Source organism: Cydia splendana, chromosome 18, assembly GCF_910591565.1.
Source record: "Cydia splendana chromosome 18, ilCydSple1.2, whole genome shotgun sequence".
Classification (NCBI taxonomy): domain Eukaryota; kingdom Metazoa; phylum Arthropoda; class Insecta; order Lepidoptera; family Tortricidae; genus Cydia; species Cydia splendana.
In genome coordinates this window covers 12487558-12515440 of record NC_085977.1, presented here as the reverse complement: position 1 = coordinate 12515440, position 27883 = coordinate 12487558, and the positions used below count along the sequence as shown (strand labels likewise).

Here is a 27883-nt window from a genome sequence, read left to right as displayed (position 1 = left end):
ACGGCGTTTCGTGACCTTCCTTACAAATTTTAAATGTGGTCTAGTATTGTTAAAATAAAAGATAGGCAATACAAAAAACTTTTTTATTTTTACAATGTGTAGGCATTTTTAAACGACGTCATTTTCATTATATTTAGGCCGTGTACACATTATTCTTTATAATTTTTGAAGTTTTAAGAAAGGTTTAAAGGATTAACAAAAATAACTAACGGCCCGATTCGAACTTTAAGATACGTCAATTAATAGATCTAGAAACGATATCGATTAGGTGTATCAGTGTCAGAAAGTGCCGTTTTTATTTGAAAAAACGTCACATTTGACATTGACATATCGTTTCTAGATCTATTAATTCATGTATCTTCAAGTTCGAATCGGGCCGTTACTTATTTTTGTAGTAATAGTACTTGTACCAGCTGTACCTACAGGTTTACTAGAGATGTCATCGAGTTTAGAAACTCACGCGCCCAGACGATCTCTAGATAGATTACCAGTTATTTCTACTTTCACAGACTAACTAAATTCAGTAGTTTAATTTTTAATACGTTAGAAACTTTGTGGTTATATTAAGGGCATTTTACGGCTCTATTAATATCATGTGACTCTGAATAAATACATTATAATATGCAGACTGTTTTTTAATTATGTGTCCAGCCATGTCGTAAGATGGGGCACTACATGAAATGGCAGACGCCATTAGAATAGAAATACAAATATGCAAAATTCAACATAAAAGTACATTGTAAATTGTAAAAACAAGATTGAAATACGGTCATTTCTGAATAAAACCTTTTTAGACGTTTTCTTTTTGCTTTAAACACTCAGATTGCTCATAATTGATAGCAATACTGATCCTAAATAATAGAAAATGTCCAACATTTTTTACGAAAAATTGGATAGATACAGACTGAACTTAATGAAACACAACTAAACGCGACAACTACACAAATAATCACTATATAAACGATCCATTAGTATACAGAAATCACGAGGCGGATTGTATATAAATCAGCGAGCCACCGGAAACACGTTGTTTCGATCGCACATCGTATAATGCAGGTGACGTCATCATTGCAAATTGCACGGATTAAAATTTAAATCTATGTCGACGTTGACATGTGGCAAAAAATATCAAATGAGTCATGATATACAATTATACATCAACCGAAACTGTAAGAAGTCTGTACAAAATTAAACAGTCTAGGGTAAGATGAACACATTATGTTATAATACGGATGTATTATTGCAAAAACCAATTGGATAATAAGCCATTCGAAATGAGTAATACTTAAGTGTACACAATGAAAAAGATTTCCTAAATACTACTTAAGGTTTCATCACATTTTCGGATGTGTCCCAAACGAAATTACAGCAAATAACGGCACTGAGCACAAAACCATTGTGACACAGACAATCCACAAAGCGAGCCGTGACTGGAACGGCACGACGTTACGAAATTTAAAAATAATAGTCCATAGAGAATAGCTCTATAAAGGTGCACCAATAAATCAGCCGGCGTTTGGTGAGATGAATAAAAAGAACGTATGCGAGTTGCGAGACTTGTGAAAACAAAAGAGCATCTGGAGATTTTTATTTGAATAGCTGAACAGTACGGCTACCACCAGTTTTGACATTGACATAACGCTCACGTTTACGTAACTTACTTTCTATGCATCTCGCTCGTACTCGCATATGCGAGCAATAGTGCAAGCGAGATGTACAGAAAGTAAATTACGTAGACGTGAGCGTTATGTCAATGTTAAAACTGATGGTAGAGGCTCTGGTCACATTTGCACAAACTTGTAGGATCTGATTTGCATATGTTGCGTCAAAAAACCGTTAGGTTGGTAACAAATGTAACAATGTGTACAATTGATCGCTCGCCCTTATGTTCAGGGACCGAATACCGGTATTTGTTTCATACAAATTAACCGGTATTCAATTTCGGTATATCGGTTGTTTATGTATATTTTTGCATTTCTATTAACTAATCTGATAAATCATTGTCCTTACCTAAATATCATTCTAGAATATCAGAGAAATATTGCGAATGGTATGTGTTGTTTTGATTATTAGTTATACCGGTAGCGGTCCCTGCTTATGTTACGATACGCATTGTGTAAAACAATCAACTGAGACTTCCACCGAATTCATATGAATATTGAAGCTATTTAAGTATTTATGACATAAAGTTTTTACGTCCATACATTCTGCAACTTTTCGCAATAGGTCCAAAACTATACCACATTATATTCTTTATTTCATATAGAATAGGATAGGTTTTTGTTTGGATGTTTCAGAACAATGACAATAAAGCAATTAATAAATAATAGTACATTATTGTCGAGGCTCGGAAGTAGCTACTTGCAGGCTGAGGATTCGTATTAAACGGACGACCTTGGGAGTCCGTTTAATTGAATCCGAAGCCAGCAAGTAGCCTTCCAGCCGAGTCATATATAGTGCTTTTCTCAAAAATGGTGCGAGAAATATACATATTTTAGAAATATTTTACAGAAGCAACGTTCTTACGTATATATTTTCACAGAAAAAAGTAGAAACAATTGAAAAAATTAGCTTTGCCGCCTTTTAATTTTTTTAATAAAAAAATAGAAGTGTATTTTACTGCCGAAAATACGCCAACCTATAGATGGTCAAGCAAATCTTGTCAGTAGAAAAAGGCGCGAAATTCAAATTTTCTATGAGACGATATCCCTTCGCGCCTACATTTTTCAAATTTGCCGCCTTTTCTACTGACATGCTCTGCTTGACCAAGTATATTTGAGACAGCTAAATAGTCGCGGTACTAATCATCTGTTTGGCTGTTTAATGGGCCTGTGCCTTCATTTGATATGGCCATTTCAACTTTTAAAAAGTTTGGAACTCGACAAATAATGGAATTTGTATGCAACATTGCAGTCCCAAAATCGATACTGCAATGTTTTTAACTTTTTAATTTTTGACTGACCATAAACTACGCGCTTCGCGACCTATTTTTTAGACGTCAAAGTCGACTTTGCCGTCCATTTTTGAGAAATAGTACATTATTGTCGAGGTTCGGAAGTAGCTACTTGCAGGCTGAGGATTCGTTTAAAACGGACGACCTTGGGAGTCCGTTTAATTGAATCCGAAGCCAGCAAGTAGCCTTCCAGCCGAGTCATATATAGTGCTTTTCTCAAAAATGGTGCAAGAAATATAAATATCATAGAAATATTTTACAAAAGCAACGTTCTTACGTATATATTTTCACAGAAAAAAGTAGAAACAATTGAAAAAATTAGCTTTGCCGCCTTTTTATTTTTTTAATAAAAAAATAGAAGTGTATTTTTCTGCCGAAAATACGCCAACCTATTTGAGACAGCTAAATAGTCGCGGTACTAATCATCTGTTTGGCTGTTTAATGGGCCTGTGCCTTCATTTGATATGGCCATTTCAACTTTTAAAAAGTTTGGAACTCGACAAATAATGGAATTTGTATGCAACATTGCAGTCCCAAAATCGAGACTGTAATGTTTTTAACTTTTTAATTTTTGACTGACCATAAACTACGCGCTTCGCGACGTATTTTTTAAACGGCAAAGTCGACTTTGCCGTCCATTTTTGAGAAAAACAATTTAGTTAATACGAGCTTGTCATCAATAAATTAAACATTGTAAAGTTTAATACGTCGCACTTTAAAAATAACATCAATTTGTCATTTAATACTTAACGGTCATAGTCATACTAACAATATCAGTTTAATTAACATTCATGGATGATCAAATACGTCTGACGCAGCGAGATAAGAACAACAGATGATACCTAATTTTATTTAAAAACTGAGTTGCTTTTGAACACGTTGCTGTTATAACATGACCTACAGATCTATGACAAATATACGTGATCCGAGATCGTAATTATAATGGTTTGCGCGAGGCTAGATTTGTGTAGATAACAGTTATGTTCTGTTATGCGTATGCGCGTAATCTTGCGGTATTAACAAAAATAAAGTTCATTAGCGTTACAGTTTATTTTTATAAGACATTATAAAGATTAAATGTGAATTGATTTACGACATATTTTGCATATATGCATGTAAATCTGGTAGATTTTATCTTTTTACGTTATTTTTTATTGCAGGCCTGGCAACTTTGTAGGGAACATATTTCATCCACGCCCGTGTAACGTTAGCTACTACTGTCTACTACTATATAAGTAGTATAAGTAGGTACTATGAATATTTCTAAACTCTAACTAAAGTCTCTAAACCTAAATGATTGATTATAATCCGTAGTAGTATATTGTAGCATTCCTTGTAAATAATAGACAAATACACAATTAACCAACTTACGGCACGTGTATAATTAATTCATCAAACATTCATAATTCAAGGAAACAAGTATACAACATTATTATTCATAGAAAATTATGACCTACAAGATCTATGAATACGAGTAATCATAGAAAAGAGCACTTAAATACATAAATCGGAATAATTTAACAATGAGTCGTAAATCGAATCCCAAAAACAAACAGCTTTATTAATGAATAATTAATTAACAACTTAACAAGGAAAACCCGTTATAAGTATAAACTTTTATCTATGCTAATTTAATAATTCCAGGTCAATAAACCTTGTACGAATAATTATCTAATAACAATATGTTAACCACAAAGTCTGATCTCGAGGACCTATCTATGTTCTATCTATAATGCTAGAACCTAGCGCGGAATAATGACAATATAAACAAAGCAGGTATCAAATAAAACTGGTATATAACTTATTTAAAAAAACACTACAATTCTAGTCTCTCAGGTTTGGCGACTGAAATAAATCCTGTGAAGAAGAAGTCAAAGTAGTGATTCCGTTCCATTGCTCGCGAGTGTAGATCTTCTAAAGAGAACGCAGTAACCACATTATTAAATCCATACATAGTACAGTCGCGTGCATGCCTATGCCTTCAGTTTGCTCGCTCAAACATGACGGCTGTTGCAAGCCCAAAACGATGCAAGTGCCCTTGAAGTTTTATGAACATGCGACGTTGCTGACGTTGTTTGCGTAGCTTGTAATTATATAAGTGTGCTCAAACCAATGCACCTGTTATCACGGCTAATGCGCGGCCTTGTTGCGTTCGAGTATATAGCTACTTTGTAGTTTGTGGATTGAAGAGAACGGAAGTTCGCTCGAGTTATAGAGAATGAGAAACTAATGTTAGATTATAGAGAGTATCGGAAGGGTTTTAATTGACCATTAGTAAATATAAAATGGTGAATATGCCGTGATAAGCTTTAGTTATAATCTTACTGACCTCGCCCGAGAATTCGTCCTCGTAAAAGTCTGTTTCATCCCTAAGAACATAGGTTTCAAATTTCAAAGTGCGTTGTCTGTCAGAATAACTGTGAGTATATAACTGAACTTACATATTTAGTTAATGAAGCTACTTATCATACAAGTCTCGAAAATAAGCCTAAGGGACATACATGACAACCGGCCACTAAACAATACATGAATGTAAATATATCATAACAAAACAACATTACACATGCATTTGGCACGAATGACATCCCAAAAACTTACGTGACAAAAATAACATGTCAAACCGAAAGTAATCATTGGTAGTGCCTATTCCCATGTCAGTGCCAAATGTTCATTAGACTCCACATGTGTGCTTGACAGGTCGTTAGGGTAGACTAATGAACGATCGGTTATACTGGTACACATCATATACAAATTAACGGTAACTATTCCGCTCTGACATTTTGACTTTACAGTAGAACAATACCAGACAATATTTAATCTCTTTTTAGGGTTCCGTACCCAAAAGGTAAAACGGGACCCTATTACTAAGACTTCGCTGTCCGTCCGTCCGTCCGTCCGTCCGTCCGTCCGTCCGTCCGTCCGTCTGTCACCAGGCTGTATCTCACGAACCGTGATAGCTAGACAGTTGAAATTTTCACAGATGATGTATTTCTGTTGCCGCTATAACAACAAATACTAAAAACAGAATAAAATAAAGATTTAAATGGCGCTCCCATACAACAAACGTGATTTTTGACCAAAGTTAAGCAACGTCGGGCGTGGTCAGTACTTGGATGGGTGACCGTTTTTTTTTATTGCATTTTTTTCCGTTTTTTTTTCATTATGGTACGGAACCCTTCGTGCGCGAGTCCGACTCGCACTTGCCCGGTTTTTTTTTAACGGTAACAATAAAAGTTCCTTTAAGAAATACTAGATAGAGATAGAGAGAGATAGAGAATATCTGCTTCTAAATAACAGACACGATAAAGCTGAAAATTTAGCTTACCAGTTGACTATTTAACAGTTTGTTTAGGCTTGTCGAATCCGAGATCGAATTTATTAGAGTTAGAGAACATTGGACGCCAGCGAGTTCCATTCCTTAACATAACAGTGTCCCTTGAGAAAGTAGAGTCAGATTCTTTATTCTTTATTCTTTATTCTTTATTCAAACACTATGTATAAGTTAACAGCTCCAGCCAAGGCACTTATACTGTTAATTAGGTTCATATGTTGTCAGTATCAGTCAGTATCATAAAATTAGTAGGTACACTTATTGTATTACACACTATCTTTATAATTGAACATACATAATATGTATTACTAAGTTACATAGAGATAAAAAAAAAGAATCTGATATTAAATAACATAGGTAGAGTTAAAAAAAATCCTGATACTACGTTGTAGGGACGGCCACTTGTCTGCGAATATGTCTGCGTTTTGGACTGTAGCTATGAAGTTATTTAGTAATTCTATTGCTCGGTACGTGGGTGCGTTTGAACCGTGATAGGTGCGAACATTTGGATATGCAAAAAGGTTTCTGGCTCTACGTGCGCTACGCCCTACTGCAGCTATGTAGTTGTCTGGGGTAAAAATACGCATACGCTCCAGAACGGATGGGTTGTCAATACGATTTCTTAAAAGCAGACAATAGTGTAAGGCAAGCGTTTGCTTACGCCTTAGCTCGAGAGACTCTAACCCGACCATTCCCAATACAAAGGATGACGGAAATAAGTACGGGTAGTATCCGTAATACCTTTTGTAAAGATGTCTAGCAAATTTACGTTGGACGCGCTCGACCATTATGGTATATTTTGCTTCCCGAGGGTCCCATGCGATAGAATTGTACTCAAGCTTGCTGCGAACATAGGCATTATAAATAATTATTGCGATTTTAGGGTCACGAAATTCAGAAGTCGTTCTAATAATGAACCCTAAAATTTTGTAGGCACTTTTGCAGATATTTATAATGTGTGAGTGCATGTTTAGCTTAGTGTCGAGTGTTAACCCTAGATCCTTTATTTCTGTTACTCGGTCAAGGGGAATGTTAGTAAGAGTATATGTCTGGAGAATATAATCTACAGACCGGCTAAAACTTATTACTTTGCACTTAGATTCATTTAGGTACAAGCGGTTTGTTTTACTCCAGCTGTCAACCATGTTGATTGTTTGTTGCAGTACCGTACAGTCGGATGGATTTACGACCGGTTGAATTATTTTAAGATCATCCGCATAGAATAGTGATTCCACGCCTGATATATTACTTGGCAGATCATTGACCATGATTAAGAAAAGAGTAGGCCCCAGAGTGCTACCTTGACTAACCCCGGAACGAGTGTAATACCTTTCAGATTGGTAAGAGTTTAATTGGACATATTGTGTGCGATTCCTGAGGTAGTCAGAGAAGAAAACAAGAAGTTGAGGGGTGAAACCTAAGGCTGACAGTTTGCATAGGAGAGTATCGTTGTCAACTAAGTCGAAAGCTTTCTTGAAGTCGAAATAAACAACATCAACTTGTCGTGCAGTATCCATTTGGCGCAAAACGCTATCAAAGAAGCAAATGTGGTTGGTAGTAGTGGATCGTGAAGCGCGGAATCCATGTTGACAATCTACTAATTTACGATTTATCTGATTAAGTAAGCAGTGGTTTAGAATGGTCTCAAACACTTTTCCAAACACGGACAATACAGCAATGGGCCTGAAGTTTGTGATATCGGAGGACTTACTTATCTTAGGAATTGGGGTCACTCTTGAGACCTTCCATTGGGATGGATATACGCCCAGCTTGAGTGATAGGTTGTATATGTGAAGTAACGAGTGTTCTAACAAGCATACACAGTCCTTGACTAGAAACGGGGGTATACCATCAGGCCCAGCTGACGACTTAGGTTTGAGTTTCCGAATAGCGGCTCTGATTTCTGAAATACTGATAGTTGGGATAGCAATCATAGATTCATTGTTGTTACCAGCCTCCAGTTCCGCTTTTTTGGGATCTAGTTGCGGAGCTTCTGGCTGGAATACGGAGCTGAAGAAGGACGCAAAAGCATCGACTGCTTCTTGATCAACGACTGTTTTACCTTTATATATGTATTCAGATATTATGTTTCTATTCTGTTGTTTACTTTTTACATATTTCCAAAATTCTTGAGGGTTTTTACTTATATTACATTCAATATCATGAAGATATTTTTTATAAGATTTGTCAATTAACTCCTTTACGAGAGACCTGTAGTATTTAAACATTTCGAGGTTAAATTGTAGGCCTAATGATTTAAATTTCTTTAAGTGATAGTATTTTAGTTCGATATATTTTTTGATTTCCGGTGTGTACCACGATGGATATGTATATACTTTAGTTTTGGGTAAACGTTTGGGCACAGTAACATTGAAAACGCCGTAGAGTTTTTTGTAAAAAACGTCTACCGCAGAATCAATGTTATTTGAATTAAGAACATCAGACCAGTCAATAGACTCTAGTTCTGTATACAAGGCAGGGAAATCAGCTTTAAAAAAATTCCATCCGGTCGGAGCATCACTATGTTCAACACTACGTGACGGTGAAGATAATGTGGTCCGTCTTGCCTGTCCTCTTGGCAGGGTGACAGTCACTCCTAAAGGTGGGTGATATGGATCTATTGGTATCAACGGCTCGACATCGCTACCCACGCACACGTCACTGAGACTAGTTAAAACTAAATCCAAAATGCCTCCATATTCGTTACAAATTTTGTTTAATTGCCTAAGTTTGCAAAATTCGGTGAAACAGTTAAATTGGTCAACTACAGTTTTTGTGCATGAGGAGAGGTTGAAATCGCCAATAATAATGGATTTTATGGTAGAAAATGTACAAATTGCATTCTCAATACACGTTAGTACGCGAAGATACTGATCTCTATTATAATTTGGCGGTAGGTATGCTACACATATAAGAATTTTATTATTTTTAATATGAAGTATAACAAATAATATCTCCATGTCTGGTGTCAAGCCATCAATTTGCATTACTAACTGAGGTTTGTAAATATCTTTCACTGCTAGCAGAACTCCTCCCCATCCCGCGTCGCCTGCTCTATCCTTACGGAACACGGTGTAGTCCGACGGGAAGAGCTCAGCATCTTGTATCGAGCTAGTTAGAAATGTTTCAGTGAGCGCAAATATGTCACAGGCACTTGCGAGGGCATTTCTATAAAAGAGCGAGGTTCGGCTACGTAGTCCCCTAACATTTTGGTATATTATTTGTATTCTAGTAAAGCGGTTTTTGTTATGTATTGTTTTTGTCTGCGTAATTTTGTCGAAAGGGCTGATTCCAAGGTTTGACACATACGTCTTTTGGCCAGTTATCAGGGATCATAATTCTATCTAACAGACTCGATGGCACAGTAAGCTTAAATGAAGCATATTGACCGCGGGATTTAAGACATTCAACTTTAAATGTGTCACAATCATAACCTGTAATAACTTTTAAATGATTTTTAACTACATCATCGGGGGTTCCCAACTTCACATAATATAGGTGAATTTGTCTCATCCATTCAGACGCTTGGAGTTGAGAAATGTAAGTGGTAGCACAGCCCCGTGTGATTCCCTTTAGTGACTTTCTATGGTCGTTAATTTCTGATAGGCCATTTTGGGTTGGATTAGTTTCGCGAGATGTTGATGGTGGTACCTTAAGCGGTGCGGCAGGAGTAGTAGACACTTGATTGTCTTTGTTTTTGTTAGGTTTGGAATCGTTGTTTGTTCTTGCCTTGGGACTGGAGCGAATAACGGGCTGGACTGGTAGTAGGATAGGAGAAGCTGGTGCTGTGGTGGTAGTTACAGCGGCGGCGGCAGCGGCGTAGGATGGATAAGTATTGGTAGTTGCGGTGGTGGTAGCAGAAGCGGCGACGGGAGCAGCAGGAGTGGAGGTGTAGGCAGGTGCAGATGTAGCGACCGGAGCAGCAGGGGTGGAGGTGTAGGCAGGTGCAGATGTAGCGACGGGAGCAGCAGGGGTGGAGGTGTAGGTAGGGGCAGATGTAGCGACGGGAGCAGCAGGGGTGGAGGTGTAGGTAGGGGCAGATGTAGCGACGGGACCGGCAGTTGCAATGGGAGCATTGTGCTCACTTAGTCCTGTAACATTGTTGTGTAGTACGGCAGTAATCTTATTAATAAGTGTCGGGATTAATTCATCTGACACCCTCTTGCAAATTTTATCTATTAGACGTTCATTAAATGATTCTTCAATTTCCTGGCGTACAATAGATCGAATACTTTCAAAGTAAAGAATGTCGTCGCGGAAGGTCTCATTGCAATACTGCACACTAGTATTTAGTACATTCGGAGACCGCTCTCGCCGTGTTGTGATGTTTCCAAACATGGAGTTATCTGCTTCGTAGATAGGAAGAGAAGGAGCGTTGGAAGTACTGGGATTCGGTATAGGAGTAATTGACTTCTTGGTTTTATTAACGATATTCGTCTTTCCATAATTTTGGTTACAGTGACGGCATTTCCAGTTACTTTTATTTTCTATGGTCATAAGGGTAAACCGTTTAAAACTTACGCCCATTTCTTCTAGACAGTCTAGGCAGTACCTGGAGTGGCAGGAACAACAATCCAGAAAATTTCTGTGGGTCACCGTGCTACATTTACTACACAGAACCATTATCGAATAGTATTTTAGCAAATTTATAAATATATATCAAAGATAATTTATAAATACGTATATAATGAAGTAAAATAATGAAAATAAATTTTATTGACGTTGACGTTTATGACACGTTCTTTCTTTCTTCTTTTGATGTGTGCGGTGTTAGATCCGTTTTCAGTAGCGTTAGCCTGATTTAGCCTCTAAGCTCGTCCTCACCTATAAACTTTGTTAAAAAAGACCTGACTATGTTGACCTGAAAGCAATTAAAACAAAGCGCAATGATTATTTGGGTAACATTCGGACTGTGTGACTATGACTATTATTTATGTGTTTTTTATTATGTGAACGCCAAAGCTCAGGCAAATGGGTTTGTAAATATGTAGATACTTATTCTTAGACTGAAGGCAAATAGAACTTAGTCCCAATACTAGGTAAATACAATATAATCGCCCGACCTGTCATTTTAGTACAAAATTATTACAAAAGCAGGATGATTGGGTAGTGAAATCGTCATGTTCGTATCTGCGATATAAATAAAAAACCGGACAAGTGCGAGTCGGACTCGCCCACTGAGGGTTCCGTACTTTTTAGTTTTAGTGTTTGTTGTTATAGCGGCAACAGAAATACATTATCTGTGAAATTTACAACTATCTACCTATCACGGTTCATGAGATACAGCCTGGTGACAAACAGACGGACAGTGGAGTCTTAGTAATAGGGTCCCGTTTTTACCCTTTGGGAACGGAACCCTAAAAAGGAGCTGAATAATCCCACGCTTCTTCGTAGTCCTATATTGAACATTCACCCATAAGTCTTTATGAAAGGTGTCATTATGTTCGTCTCGCCATTAGGGTTGCCAACCGTACTATATTATATAGTATTGTACTATATTTTGGCTCTCTGTACTATATACTTTTGGAAAAATATATAGTACGTTAAAATACTATATTTCCGATTAAACGTATATTACACTAATTTTTAGTACATATTTTATCTAAAAGTACTATATTTTTTTTAAATGTACTATATTTTTGATGCCTTACTCTGGAAAATACTATATTCCACCAAAAAAAAGTTGGCAACCCTACTCGCCATCTGCGCTAAGTCAGAGGCGCGATAGGCGCCAGATTAAATTTTATGAAGCCTATTAGTGGTTGCTTTAACCTACAAGTGCTGTGGCGAGCGTCAAGCGAGATAAAAATATTAAGTGCAAAAGTACCCTGATACTTACATTAAATTGACAGGTATTTAATAGGATTAACAGTTTCCAGTCCAATACCTAGAGCTAAAAAGAAACCAAGCTATGGAAACGCTACAAATCGAAACCACAACAGAATGGAACGTAGGTCGACATTTATACGATAAAAAAATCCGTTTTCCTCAAATGACAACCATTAATGGATGGATGCGAAATCTCTGACCGTAATAATTAAGTGATCGGAAGTGTAAAATTGGTTTTTATACCGAGAAACATGGCGGTGGAAAATTTTGAGCATGACAGACTCTATTTAAATTCAAACATTGACATTGGTGTTAATTTATTATATTTGCACATACGTTTTGGGTAGATTTGTCACCAGGCTCTGATGCAATATTGTCATTGCATGCTTAAATAGGCATGATGCAATTTCGTGGTTCATCCATAAATATGTTGTATTATTACAAGATACTAGTACAACTTTTATACGTAACCAATGTGAACTGTACGGCCTTTACGAACTTTTTTAAATATATTTACTTACGCGAAACACAATGGAAAGTTCAAGAAAGTATAAACCGATTACGTCGACTCCATGTAATGAGTGCTCAATGAAGAAATCGATTCTAAAATCGACTTAAATATCATCGAGCGAATCAGTAATAATCTGTTATGCAATCGGAAAGGAAGCGCTGCAGACGTTTTTTCTCCTTTCTATAAACTCGAGAAAATACTGGGATGGTTAAAAAGCAAGCATACGGCTCGCTTGATAGTAAGCAGTCACCATAGCCTATGGAAGACTGCAACATCAGAGATGTTACATGCGCGTTGCCGACCCTGCATGCGCGTACGTTCAATCCGTCACTCATTTTATGACACCGTCTGCGTCAACAGTCTGTCAACAGTCAGAAATGTCGCAACAGTAAAGGCTGCTGCAGTTGACATTTGACATCCGATGTCACCATAACGGCTGCTCTAAAGGGGCCCACTGATTAACAGTCCGCCGGACGGAATCGGCCTGTCAGTTAGAACAAAATTTTGAGTTCCGAACAACTGACAGGCCGATACCGTCCGGCGGACTGTTAATCAGTGGGGCCCCTAACAGTTGAAACGGCCTGTAGAGTCAGACTAAGCTAATTTTGCATCGTGTGAACAGAACAAAGTGTAGAAGTGTCATTAAACGTCATATATTTGATATGAATGATGAGATGATGACTTTGTCATTGCAAATGTCATGCAGAGATATCCTGGTCCGACTCTAACTGGGTTGATGTATAACTGGCCAGCAATAAACAAGCTTACTTCACACTTATCATTTAAAAATGGAACAGTCCGAAGGCAATTTCGCGCCGGCCTCGGCCCCGTATCTCATCAGTTTACCGTTAGTGAATGAACTGATCGAACCCCTTTTTAGTGGCTGTGTCGATGACCTCGTCTAGCCTAAACCTAACTACACTATTACCTGTGCAATAAGTTCTAATTTACTTTGCACGAGGCTATGTAACCTGGCGATTTATACCTAAACAGCAGTACAAACGTTTGATGCCTCAACGTTTATATTTCTAAACTGATTATTAAAACGTCAAAAGAATCTGGTTAAGATATTAGTTAACGTCGCACCGCACAATGAGTGTTTTGTGGAATATGTCATAGTTAAACTTATATCGACCGGGATATGAACCCGCTATCATCAGTTACCCGTGAACAAGATGCATGTAACTGCGTCGAAATATCGGGAGCTCGAAAACAATAAAAAAGGTAATCACGGTTCATATCCCGGTCGATAGTCTAGTAAAATGAAACTAACCGTGAATCATTCAAAACTGTTAATGTCATGGTTTTTTTATTTGCTAACTTTCTCAACGATTTTCCAAAGCACTGTTACCGTGATTTGTCCTTTGACTTCCACAAATCACATGTGCTTAGTGTATCTAATCATAGTTGGGACAAAGTCAAAGGTCACTTAGATTAGTTAGGCGAAATGCCAGTCGGCTGAAGCTTTAGTACAAACTTATAAAGTAAGCCGATCTTAGTGAGCTTTAGATGCCAGCTTGAAACTTATTAGAGCTATTAGACCCCAAAGTAGCAAGTTAGAGCTCTTGTGTTTTGTTGTTACCAACTTTGGAACGAAGCCTGATTTAATTTGGGTCTTCGTTTATTTGTTTATTCTATATTCTACTGAAAATGTAGTTTCAGTAGTAAGACCCTTAGGGAATGGGGTTGGCAACTGTCAAAGGTTTGCATAGATGGCGCCATCATAGCTTGCCCCTTTTTCTATGAGATTTGGCTTAGAAGCCTGGCATCCAGGGCCTTAAAAAAACGAAAATTTGACACAATCCTATGGATTGACAGGGCAAGCTATGATGGCGCCATCTGCTAAATACTTCGACCGGCCAACCCCATCGCGAAATCTTTGGGTACTTAATTCAAATTGACTTATTTCAAATGTCAATCTGACAATTTTTGTTAAATATTGCTTTATTAGCCGTCCATTGTAATATTCCTGTGATTACTAAACGGAATTTTAAGTAGCTACGATCTATTTTACATACACCGACCTCATTGCATTTGTCAGCGACAACAAAGGCGTAATGATTGACTTCTTTTAGGGCCCCAATGGTGACCGGAAAGGCGGGCTAACGCGAACCTTGAAGATCAAAGTTTCGTCTATTTGTGTCTCTGTTACTCGAATATGCAAGAGCGATAGAGAGGCGTATATAGGAACGGAGTAGTTCGCGAGCCCAGGCCCTTAGTAAGTTGCTCAATGTCCGTTCCTTCGATAATGAACTTCAGTTGCGTAAGTAGGCCGCGTACGTGATCTTTTATAAGTTCTAACGCTTCCTAAGAAGCGAATATTGTTAAAAGGGATCTTACAAAAACTGTTGTTAGTATCGTTGTTGTGTGTACTGGCGTTCAAAAGTGCACGGACATGTTTCAACCGTAATATTAAGACATTACGGTCGACTTCTATCCATGCAATTTTGTACGCCACTGCATGTACATGTATTACCTATTAGCTTTTCCTACAACAGCGTTTGTCATATATGTATAATAAAGCGAACTACAACATGTTCAATAGCTCACATGTCTTACAACCATCTGAACTAGGTGTCAGGAGTGTACTTATTACTGAGGCGCTATAGCCTGTTGAGATATATTTGAGCTGTTGACGAATGAGGGCAAGCGTATGTGAAGCGTATACTAATTTTTTAAAAACATTCGTAATGAATATCATAATATTTACCTACGAAGGTATTTTACGGTATGTGAGTTAATGATGTGTACAGTTTACTCTATAAGACGTGGGAACAATTATTTGACAATTTAATTAGTATTCCGTGATCAAACGTTGTTATTTATGCTGTGCATTAAGGATGACTCAAGTTAGACCGGACCGTGTCCGGGCCGGAGCTTACTTTTCGAAGAAATGACATGCGATCACGTGATGCTTTCCATAGAAAACGATGCCCCGGAAGCTCCGGCCCGGACACGGCCCGGTCTAACGTGAGTCATCCTTTAAGCGGATGTATCATCATACAAAAATGGGACTACGAGGCGTGTTTAAGAAAGATAATTTGGCTTAAATTATGCAAATGATTGTGCATACGCCTAGCTTTGCAAATATCTCATTAAATCCTCCTCCGACTCAGACTTGTGCAATCAAAACAAAACCGGGCAAGTGCGAGTCGGACTCGCGCACGAAGGGTTCCGTACCATAATGCAAAAAACGGCAAAAAAAAAAAGGTCACCCATCCAAGTACTGACCCCGGCCGACGTTGCTTAACTTCGGTCAAAAATCACGTTTGTTGTATGGGAACCCCACTTGAATCTTTATTTTATTCTGTTTTTAGTATTTATTGTTATAGCGGCAACAGAAATACATCATCTGTGAAAATTTCAACTGTCTAGCTATCACGGTTCGTGAGATACAGCCTGGTGACAGACGGACGGACGGACGGACGGACGGACGGACAGTAGAGTCTTAGTAATAGGGTCCCGTTTTACCCTTTGGGTACGGAACCCTAAAAACCAAAGTATGAGGTTAAAGTTCATCAGTATTACAACAAAAGCAATCAGATTTGCGAAATTAGTATAGTACCGTACCTTGCCTACCAATTGTGTAATAAAGCGGCTTCATACACAGAAACACGTAGGTAGAGGCATGGTATAATAATATACTCCGCCTGGTACTCTCTTCCCGTCTTTTCGTGGTCATCATCATGCGACAGCGCTATATGATAATATGCGATAGCGCTATATAAAGTGTTATTGTGACGTAGGCTTGTGTCACTCTGGGAAGAGAAGACCATGTTTTATTAGACTATGGGTAGAGGTACTACCTATACTTCCTATAGGCTTAAAGTAGGTACCTACCTATTAAGTATCTTATGAATGTATGATAGTTTAGGAGTAAAATCCCCTACAATATTCATTGTAGGTACGCGAAAATTTGCTATTAGGCTTATATCACTGCTAAATACTAGTAAATACATTGTGCCATCACGTTTATATCCTTATGTGGCCTATATAGCCAGTATTAGGTATGTCTAATCCGTTAATTCCGCAGTACATGTCACCCGATCCCGACCAATCAGCCGTGAGTCAATCGCACCCACTCGTCACCCCCCGCCGACCTTGTGTCACCCTCGGCGCAAGCGCATGGGCTACAGCCCCAGGCATAAGAGACAGCGGACTGGGTAGGCGCGAGTCCTTCTGACGAGAGCTTCTGCTTCACCACACGTCAACTATACAAGTGAAATTATTCTAACATCACATATTTGACAGTTACAAATTGACCCTTATATATATGACTTTAAGGCTATCAGTTAAACGGTAGATCTTAGCATCATATCTATAAGGGTGAATTCATAACTGTCAAATATGTGATGTTAGAATAATTTCACTTGTAGTTTGTCAAAGGACTGTCTCATTTCAATCATAGACAGAGAGAATCATACTATCTTTGTCGTACACTCGTACTAGCACCCAAAAGAAAAGGATGAGTATAGTTTTCCTGATTCTTCCTGACTGACAAATTGGTTTGACCAACTATATCTCGACTTTATATATATTTACCTTCAAAACGCAAACTAGGTTGCCTAGACTCAAACATCGAGAGGTACGCGAAGCGGCGTGAGTGGGTCACGGTAGCTCTAGTGTTTCTACCGCATTATTATTTTACGTTTTTGATATTCTATATTACTGATTTGATGAAAATAACCAGTTAATCGCCCTCGTCGTTAGAAAAGTACTACCTACTTCCGATCCGAGATGTGTATCTTAATGCCTTTACTCCGTTCTTATACCTACTAAGCCGCGGGCAAACCTGCATTGTACATTTCGCGCCACGCCACTTATGACTTGCCCCAATTATTTTTTAGCTCTGTTCTGATGTGCGATGCGCTGACTACATTAGCATGACCGGTATTGCAATTCTGAGCTGACTCATACACATGTGCAGTTCAAGAAAGTACATTTTGCAACTGTGCACTTCATCCATACCCACTTTCCTTTTAGAAACTTCAAGTATCTACGTATTTATGCAATCATTATTCGTTGCAAACATTTGTTAATTCTAGATAAGTATGACATTTATTTAATTACACAAACGGGTCTACCGCGATATAATTTCATTGTTTTTACCTTTAATTCCGACGTTACAGCTGAGTTGCACCAGCTGTGGTCACGGAAAGGTAAAAACAATGAAATTATATCGCGGTAGACCCGTTTGTGTAATTAAATATGTGTACAAAACGCGAGAGTTTAAAGTGTTATATTAAGTATGACATTGTTTTGTTTAGTCATAACTGTCTGCTATTGTTTCCTGTTCTTCATTCCACAATTCAGATGGGCCAATTGATTTGTTGAGCCTTAAATGCTCAAGCCATCACATAGTGGTGTAACAGTATGGTCAAAAGGTGGGCAAAATGCCGCAGACCCCCAAGAGACACCCAAGAGGAGCATCAATTTGACTGACAGATCAATAATACAGGCCTCCATTGCTCGCTTACGATAAATTTCCCACAGGTGGTATAGTTATGCCACTGCCACTCAGTTAACACATTCACTAGGTAAGAACATGTACGTGTGTTCATTTTGTACTGGAAATAAGGCACCCGTTACTGAAAGTGTTAAGGCAAGGAGTCTGTGTAAGAAGGCTTACTTTAAATTTGTTTGAACATATCAAGAAGCCCTAATGTTTTGTTGATATATATAAGACAAAACATTGGTAAGATCATAGATACAATGAATAAAGGTTATAAAACATGCAGGTATATGAATCATGGTTTTGTTCCTCATGAAATTCACTGCTTAATGAAACCAAAAACAATATCCTACTTTGATAAGAAACTTCACTGTTCAATCTTATCAATGCTGTCAATACATGAATGCTGATAAGCCGGTCCATAAATATAGCTTTGTAAACAGTGCTAGTTACCTACTTAATGATTTGTCAACAATTTGGGAACAGTTGAGACGTTTTTGGGTTTGAGTTAGTTTTTTAAATACAGTGTAATGTAAACTCTATATAGCGACACTCAAGGGACCAGACGTTTTTTGGCACGAGGCTACAATAATTAATCAACAAAAACTACAAACATTGGTAACAGACCCAGGGGTGATCAATCCCAAAACTGGTAAAATCTGAGCTCTAATCAGATCACCCCAAATCTCTGGCTATCCATCTACCCAGTGGCGGAATTGCGGTCTTTGCCGCCCTAGGCCCTGTAGCCGCCCCTTTCTCAGCACCCATCATATTGACTACATTTTGAGTTATTTCTTGTTATCATCAGCAAATTTTTTGTCACAATTTGCCGGCCCTAATATCAGCCGCCCTAGGCCCGGGCCTACTGGGCCTTAGGGCAAATCCGCCACTGCATCTACCTATCGCAAAGGTGTTTTCATTCATGAATCACTTGAATGTGTGATAAATTCAGTGCACATCAGTGTTATGATGGGCAAACTGACATGTTTCTAGATGGATCCTAATAATGTTTGTATACATCCATGAAACAGGAAAACAAATCATAACAACTCCTGTTTCCTTTAACTCTATGAAATGAGGGCATTGATCACATTAAATAAATACTGTCTTTACAGTCATAACACAGACATTTTCGAATTTTACTAACAGTTTAAATATTTCAGCCTCATGGTTTTCCTGTCATCATAACTAACTGCAGTGTTACGTTAGTGCAGGAACAAAACAATGAACTCCTATCTCCAATAAGCTGTCCAATGCACACATATAAACAATGCAAAACAAATAGTATGTGTGTACGGAACGGCGATAACATGCCGGCTTCGATTACAAATACCTATACAGTGTGTTGTGGACTTGTGGCACGTTCCTCAGGCCAGCACGGCCGATAAACCGCAACTACACAGCCAAACAATCACAAATCCTAACTTAAAATACCCATTCCAACTCTTCTAAAGTATTTCCCGTCTATCAAACTCACCTTGGAATACAGTTGGAAGGCGTCCTGTCCACTTCCCAGGCAGCAAAAAGCTTCATGGGAACAGGTTTCGATGTATTAGTCATCTTTTCAGATTTATTTTTCTCCGTCATCTTAAAATCTGAAGCACACAACAAAGTAAAACTTTTCACAGCACAGCACCTGTTTAAGTTTTGACTGGCATCGTTATTTGATCACTAAGCACAGCACTGGATTCATGTTTTATTGTAACACAGAACGAACGCGTCGCAGTTCCGACCGCATACACAACAACACTCTCGTTTTGATCAAAGCACGACACGATAGAAACGTCGGCTGATCTCCGAAGCGAACGAGGGCGTTCGATACGTTTGACAGCCAGAGGCGCGATGTTGCTATAACACATTTCTTATATAAATTTCCCCAAAATACTTCATTAATAAAAATAAAAGTGAAAAATTGATTGTACACTTTCCATTGGATCTATGGTGAGATTAGGGACTTGATCGGTTAAACAAAACTTTAAATAAATGATATTGTGGAGACTATAAAATGTGACTGATTTTAATGTTATGCTAAAATACTTGTAAAATGAATCACCTTGCATGATAAAATCTTTAATATCCTTTCAAATTTCAATTTGTAATACAAATAATATTAGAACTAAATTTCGCCATAACCCGGGCCTACAGCTTGCAAAATACTTTTACCAGTATCTGCGGAAATAGTATAACCATGGCAACACAAAACATGTTTTTAGCTGTCATCAAAAGATGGCGCTGTACGGGTGCGTTCAAAATTACATAAAATTTTGCGACTTAATTATTTAAGGCGTGATCAAAATTCTCAACACTTCAAATTATAAAAATAGTCTGTCAAGCCATTTCCGTCAGTAGAAAAAAGTGGGTTATCGTCCCATAGAAAATTAGACATTTCGCGCCTTTTTCTACTGTTGTTTGACCGGCTATATCTAGTTTGTAAACTTTCTCATGATTATCCTCCTTTTCATTATTCCTCCATTTTAATCGATTCTATGAAAATCCTAAAATATTCTGGATGAAGAGATAAACATAATGGATAGGATAATGATATAGAGCATCATCATCTTCCTAGCGTGGACCCGGTTTTTGCCACGGCTCATGGGAGCCCTGGGGTCCGCTCGGCAACTAGTTCGTCATAGACCTGCATGCACTGACCTGCAGGAAGCAGTAAGGTAGTTATTACAAGGAACTGATCTTCCAAGTCTGAGGGAAAACTAGGCCTTATTGGGATTAATCCAGGTTCCTAATGATTTTTCTGTGAAAAATGTGTAACACCCCTAAAACGAGAATGGCAGATAAAAATCAATTTCTCACAAAAACTTTATTTACTTGTCACCAAATAAAACCTGTACTTGTACACATCTAAATACCTGCCTTAAAATAACTCAAGGAGGGCAATAATAGCTAAAGCGAATAAATTTGTACTTAAAATTAAGGGCCGTCGCCGAGCTCACGTAAATTCGTATCTTCTCTCTTTTTAGGGTTCCGTACCTCAAAAGGAAAAAACGGAACCCTTATAGGATCACTCGTGCGTCTGTCTGTCTGTCTGTCTGTCTGTCTGTCTGTCTGTCCGTCTGTCACAGCCGATTTTCTCCGGAACTACTGGACCAATCAAGTTGAAATTTGGTACACATATGTAAGTTTGTGACCCAAATACGGACATGTAACGTAAACACATGAATTTTAAACATGGGGGCCACTTTTGGGGGGTAAATGAAAAAATGAAAAAAAAAAATTTTTCAAACTATATCATGTTACATATCAAATGAAAGAGCTTATTGTAAGGATTTCAAATATTTTTTTTTTATAATTTTCGAATCAACAGTTTAGAAGTTATTCATGAAAATAGGCAAAAAATGACCATTCCCCCCCCCCCCTTATCTCCGAAACTACTAGGTCTAAAATTTTGAAAAAAATACATAAAATAGGTCTATACCTATAGATGACAGGAAAACCTATTAGAAATGTACAGTCAAGCGTGAGTCGGACTTAATTACAGTTTTTAATCCGACCCCTACGGATTTTTTAAAGAGATTTCACTCACGTTTCACATAAAAAATACATTGTTAACAGTGCCGGATTACTTAGAGTAGTAGTTTTCTTAGAGTAATTGGTGATAATTTTCTGATAAGATAATCATTTTAAATATTTAACGGTCTTACCTACTTACGAGTAATTGTAAGGTCAAATTAAAAATAATGTTTAAAAAAAATGTTAAATTGAGAGCTAGCTTAAAGTTTTTTGTACTCGTCGACTTTAATGGTTGAATTAATAAAGACTTTGTAACCAATAAGCAAAACAAGCACGTGCTTACGGCACCACGTTCAGGGAGGGCACCAAAATGCCAGGTTGAAAAAGGTGAACAAATTTTAAAATTAGGGACAGACACATCGTTTTTACCACACGATTTTTTTAGCTGTCCAAAAGCTAATTTGCAAAAATAATGGCGCGTAATTCTTTGGGAAACAATCGGTAGCAGTAGAAGAGTCGTGATTACATGCATAGATTCGATTTCAACCCACTCTTTTGCGGTTCGGCGTTAGGTCTTATGCGAGGCCTTCTGCCTTACGGCAAAGTTGATCTTCTGCCTTAATTACACTTGGGCGTGGATCCAAATCCAAGCTTTCCTCTTTCGCAGCTGGGCCTACTGCCTTTCTCACACTTCGCGAATTCAATTCCAAGCTCTCTGCTTTCTTGCATATTTTATGCATGAAAACAACCTCGCTGAGACCCTTAAATATCGAGCCCTATGTGAAGCTAGGCTGATAGAAAACTGTCCCATCCCTTCTCTGTATGAAATCCTGGATTCGCGCCTGGTTGGGACTAAAATTAAAATTGCGTTTTTATATCGAAAAATTTTCGCGCTCGCTTTGCTCGCGTTTTCAATTACTTTATAAGGATATATGATAAAGGTGACATTCGGATGGCGACTGCAGCAACATTACTCTGTTGCAACGTTACTGCTGCAGTACTGTCAACTTCCGTGATAAAATGATGTGACTGATTTCCATACTAAAAGTAAAAATGTACAACTGTCTATCATATTGCGTTTTTATATCGAAAAATTTCCGCGCTCGCTTCGCTCGCGTTTCTATTACTTTCTACGCTATGATAAAGGTGACATTCGGGTGGCGACTGCAACAGCATTAGGTACTCTGTTGCAACATTACTGCTGCGGCACTGTCAATTTTCGTGATAAAATGATGTGACTGATTTCCATTCTCAGCTGTAATGCGGCAATGAACTTCTCTCAATTTACCAAAAAATCAATGTAATCTTGATGACCCTAGGGAGAGGGGGCACCTAGAAATGCTTAGGGCATCAAAATATCTTAATCCGGCACTGATTGTTAAAAATTGTGTAATATACGGAACCCTTGGAACGCGAGTCCGACTCGCACTTGGCCGGTTTTTCTTATTGCGCGGAAATGACAGACAAAAGTAGAGTCAGGTCAATGTACGAATTATTCTGTGCTCAGCAACCGCACTATAATAATAAAAGTCGAAACTACTTGAACTTAGGTAAGTTACCACTAAAATGCTAATGGAATGTGCCTATAATATTGTAACATAAGAAAACCTGCTTACAAACAAAACAATTTCGACTAGAAGAATGTAACAAATTTGTATAAAATTGTAAAATGTAAAAAAAAAAACAATAATATAATGATTTGTTTCCAAGTAACAAAAATGTAAAGCTAAAAATTTTACAAGTTATTAACTTGTACAATTATTGCTGGCTATCAAAAAATCTTACTTCTACAAATTCATGGTAAAGCATGTTATTTTAATGGTCAGTTCATGTTCTGCTACGATTTATATTTAGTCAGTTCCTTTTAATTTGGTTATTTATGAATATATAGTTGTTTTCCCATTCAGGGAATGCGTAAAAAACAACAGGTAAGAAAAGACGAAGGTATAGAAAATGCAAAAGTTAAACGTCGATCTCTCATAAATCTCATTAATGTTAAAATGATCTTCTTTTATTTTAACTGTCAGAGTTCCTATTTTTTTTTCTGTAAAATAATTAACAAACTTATTTTTAGTAACAAAAGCTAGGCACTAACGTAGCTAATAACTAATAAATAACATTGTAATATCTTCAAATTAGAAGGTTCCATTAGTACTACCATGTTACTACAATGTTTGTATTTTTACTTATTCATAAGCATAATATCATAAATATCATAATATTACGTCATTTCGTCATTTCCATGTTTAAAATGGCGGCCCAGTCTCTAGGTCAGTGAGGGATATTATTTTTTTCTTTTAAAAATGGCCGGTCATTGAGGACTGGGTGGCGTTGGCGGTTACTTGGCGACCTCGGGCGGGCAGTCGGGCTGGGAGGAGGGGTGCGCGGCGCGGAAGGCGGGGTGGTTCTCCAGCTCGCGGTCAATGCGCAGGATTATCGGGAACGGGCGCAGGTCCACGTGGAATCTGAGGAGTAGATAAATTCTGTTATATTTACAATTTTCACTTCAAAGTGGTTTATATACAATACTCTTTATTGCACACCTCACATACTCGTTTATTCTACAATCTATTATATTTATGCTTATGAGTTATGATCAGAACCTTATTTGGTGTAGAAGGAATAAAGGTGCACTAGTCACAACACTTACATAGATACATGTTGTTGTTGTAAAAATAATAATTACATCTGAAGATTAGGAACATAGTTTTAGATACACAGATGAATAAAATCTTTTAGTTTGGCATGCCATGACGTATAGTGCTCAAACAATGTCTTCATTACGCTCATTAATATAATCCTTTTCCTCCATCTATGGTTAGTAGTTACCTGTGGGGAAGTGTGCATACCTGTTCTTTGATCTAACATTGCATATATTATCACCCACATATAAATCAAGGAAATTCACCTTCTAGCATTAAAAACTTGTGGCACAAGACAGCAGTCTGCCAGGGTGATCTCATCCCCAACACTATACTTTCCCGCAGAAGCTGACAACAGCTTCTCCACGGCACGGAAACCCCGGGTGATCCAGTGCCCTGCCCATTCCTTCTTCTTTTCTTCACCCACATATATCAGGACTATCAGGTTTTGAAGAGGCTGGATGCCTGAAGATATCACCTGAAATTTAAATATTGCAGCATGTAACTTTTACACCGTAAAACTGAGATTGCTGTACTTGCTTAGAAGTCCTTGAGAAAATTATTGTCAAATATTTCTGCTGTCCGATAAGATTCTGAATGCTACTCGAATTTGCGTCATAACCAAACTAAAATGGAGTTGGGCGGGACATGTTGCTAGGCAGAGTGATGGCAAGTGGACTAAAATGTTAACAGAATGGTGGTGACTTTCGGATGAAAGAAGCACCTGGGGTCCATTGGCTGGTTGGGTGGACGACATCCGGAAGATTGCGGGTCACTTCTGGAAGATGAGCTCAGGACTGGGACAAGCGGCATACCAGAAGAGAGGCCTATGCTCAGCAGTGGTTGATAAAGGGTTGATATGATGATGATGAAGATGATGACTTGAATTTGAAATGTTCATTTTCTAATTGTGAAATATCTCACTTTTACTGCCATGCTAATTTATTTGGTAGAAATAAAAGTGGAAACTTACTTCACAAATTTCTCTGACTTTAGCCCTTTTGAAACAGTCTTGTGGCATGAGCGGTCTCTGCGGTCTTGTCTCCTCCAAGTAGTGCATTATACTTAGAGACTCAACCAAAGTATGGCCATCTGAAAGACACAATTTATAAGTCATAATTGATAATTGAATAAACACCTACAGTTTTTAAGCTTAGAATAAATTTAAAAGTGGAAAAATTACTGTCTTGGGTTGGGTTGTTTTTCCACTTTTAAATTTATTCTAAGCTTAATAGAATCGTCAGACGTTTCTGCTTATTAAAAATTAAAATACCGTTTTTATCCAATTGTGCGACACAAAGGAGGGTTACCCTCCCTCTGTAACAGTACTTCTCTAACATAATGTATCTACATGTGTCTTATTGTTATGAATTATAATCAAAGTAATATTTTTTCTTCAGGAATTTTGAAATATACCTCACCTATACAAAGTGATGGCACCTGCTCCATTGGATTCACTTCCCGGTATTCATTGCAATGTTGCTCTCCACCTCCTTTGATCAGGCTCACAGCCTTGATGTCGTAAGGAATCTCTTTCAGGTTCAGTGCGATTCGGACCCGCCAGGAACATGAGCTTCGCCAGTACGAATATAGTACTGGCTGAAAAGAAAAAATAAATTTTAAAACTTAGTGTATTTTTTTCGGTACTTTTTCTGCTGTGAAACTTGTTGGCTGTTAGTTGAATAATACTCCAATATCAATGTTACCTACCTTAATTTCACTGTTATCGGACATTTTTACCACAGAAATCACGAAATGATTATGCGAACTCTTTAACAGACACTACACTACACTGCTTAAAACTCGTGATTACTATAAAGATAGACACAAGAACTGGTTTATTGCCTTATTAGCATTTCATCTTGAAACAACAAACTGAGCCAGTATGCAAAATAACGAATAAAAATAATATCATTAAAAATGTATACCGGTTATATCGGATGCTTACCTTAGCCATGGTGGCGGATAAGTTGCCGTTGTATTTGGAGTAGTAACTAATTTTGACGGCCTTTATTAGCGTCTTATCTTAAAAATACAAAATATTGTTATCAAAAACCTAAATACTGATATGATAACGAACAGACACAGACAATAATTTACAGTGGGATGGGTGGGGTGAGGTTTGATTAGGGTTGCACAAGGGTCGAAAAAGGGGAAGCGTTGGATGAAAGGGTGATAAAAATAAATATCATCTAATATATCTTAAAATGCTTTTCGTAATTAAGTGCCTTTTATTGGTTATATATTATTTAATGAAAATTAATCAAGCATTATGTAGAAATCCGAGGAAACATAAAATTGAACGCAGCCGTACTGTGTGACAGTGACATTGACAGTACAAAGTCTCTTAAACATACTTTTTTTAAAGTGTATTAGGAACGAGTATTACAAAATAGGCTTTAAAAACTTGCAATAAAGTATAAGATGCTGTACCAAATTTAAAAAATGTTTATACAGGCATGCGTGAACATGCTTTGATATTTTGATGTTATTTTATTTATAACCTTAGTTTTCCTTTGCGTCGTAATTAATAAGTGCTTATATTATGGGTAAAAATAAAGGAAAGGGACCCAAGGGGCCTAAAGCCAATGTATTTAAAGTCGCTGGAGCCAAGAGTTTGAAGAAGACGAAGGCAAAAGCAGTGAATCTAGGATTGAAAAATGTAAGTTAGTAATTTAGTGAAATTGTTGCTACTATTGCACTCCATCTACGTGTTGTTAGGTCAAACCTAGCCAAAAGATTTTTTTCATTCTTTTTATAGTTATATTTCAAGTGGCGTAATGCTTGCTGTGTTCATTCTAATATTCATTGACATATATCTGGATGCTGATAAGAAATAATGTGTCAACCCACATTAATTTTTCAATAAGATGTCAACTCAAAAAATTGACGCTTAAAGTTGACATTTTATTGCAAAATGGATGTGGGATGACTCAGTTTTGCTAAACACCATCCATCTAAGGAGTCTAGGCCTTACGGGCAATAAGAATGGGGCATGAACAAGGCATGAACCATGAATGGGGCCAGTACAGCGATGTGACATCGCGACACCGCGATTGGTTGATGAGTTCAAATCATGCGCGCGATGGGCGCGAATTCGTGAGTGACACCGCTGACCTAGTACCATTTTTTATATTATAATGCTTCAGCAAAATGTATGTATTATACTAAGTACTCTCTAATCAATCCCCATCTGTAATTATTTCAGATAAAGCAGAAAGTCCAAGATATTGACAAGGAATTTGTAGAAATAAATAAGAACCGAAAGCCTACTCAAAAACCTAAAGAGCATGCCAAACAGCCTCCTAAAAAATCTGTGAAGAAAGTAACCAAGGAAGAAGTGTCGGAAACTGCAGAAGAAATAGTGAAAATGGATTTATAACTTTAAAAATTAAGTATATTTATTTAAATTTTACTTACATAGGTATTTCATTTATACATGTTCTAAGAATTGACAGACAGTAAAGTAAAACACCATACTTCAAACTTTTTGCTATTGAATTCTGTTATAACCCCTGAAAAGTAAGGGTTTCCTGATCAGGTAGTTGACTTGCGGAATAGTAACTCGGACTTTGAGATCTGATGACATTGATTTTAGTCCAACATTTCACAGCTACGCATTGGAACAAACACATTAGTGTGTGTGAGTGTGACTTCCAGGGTAATTATTCTAGGGTTCTTATAAATTGTTTAATGTCTA

The 27883-nt window shown here is 37.6% G+C and overlaps 2 protein-coding genes across 6 annotated transcripts in view; both read right to left on the bottom strand.

Moving 5' to 3' along the window:
- Positions 1 to 19926, bottom strand: part of LOC134799088 (phosphofurin acidic cluster sorting protein 1) — a 185093-nt gene extending 165167 nt beyond the window's left edge. For 2 of the 5 annotated variants that reach the window (XM_063771469.1, XM_063771471.1), the window contains exon 1: positions 19554 to 19926. In XM_063771469.1, coding sequence (XP_063627539.1) covers positions 19554 to 19663 — 110 coding nt within the window. In that variant the 5' untranslated portion in view covers positions 19664 to 19926. The remainder of the gene's footprint in view (positions 1 to 19553) is intronic. The other 3 variants (XM_063771468.1, XM_063771470.1, XM_063771472.1) reach the window with 2 other exon arrangements.
- A 3913-nt stretch (positions 19927 to 23839) lies between these two features.
- LOC134799134 (probable maleylacetoacetate isomerase 2) lies at positions 23840 to 26297 on the bottom strand. Its single transcript, XM_063771537.1, has 5 exons — positions 26132 to 26297; positions 25605 to 25782; positions 25157 to 25275; positions 24450 to 24661; positions 23840 to 24006 (listed from the first exon to the last, which is right to left on the bottom strand). Exons 1-5 carry the CDS (start codon positions 26138 to 26140, stop codon positions 23880 to 23882), a joined length of 645 nt encoding a protein of 214 aa, XP_063627607.1. The 5' UTR covers positions 26141 to 26297; the 3' UTR covers positions 23840 to 23879.
- Positions 26298 to 27883: the final 1586 nt, after the last annotated feature.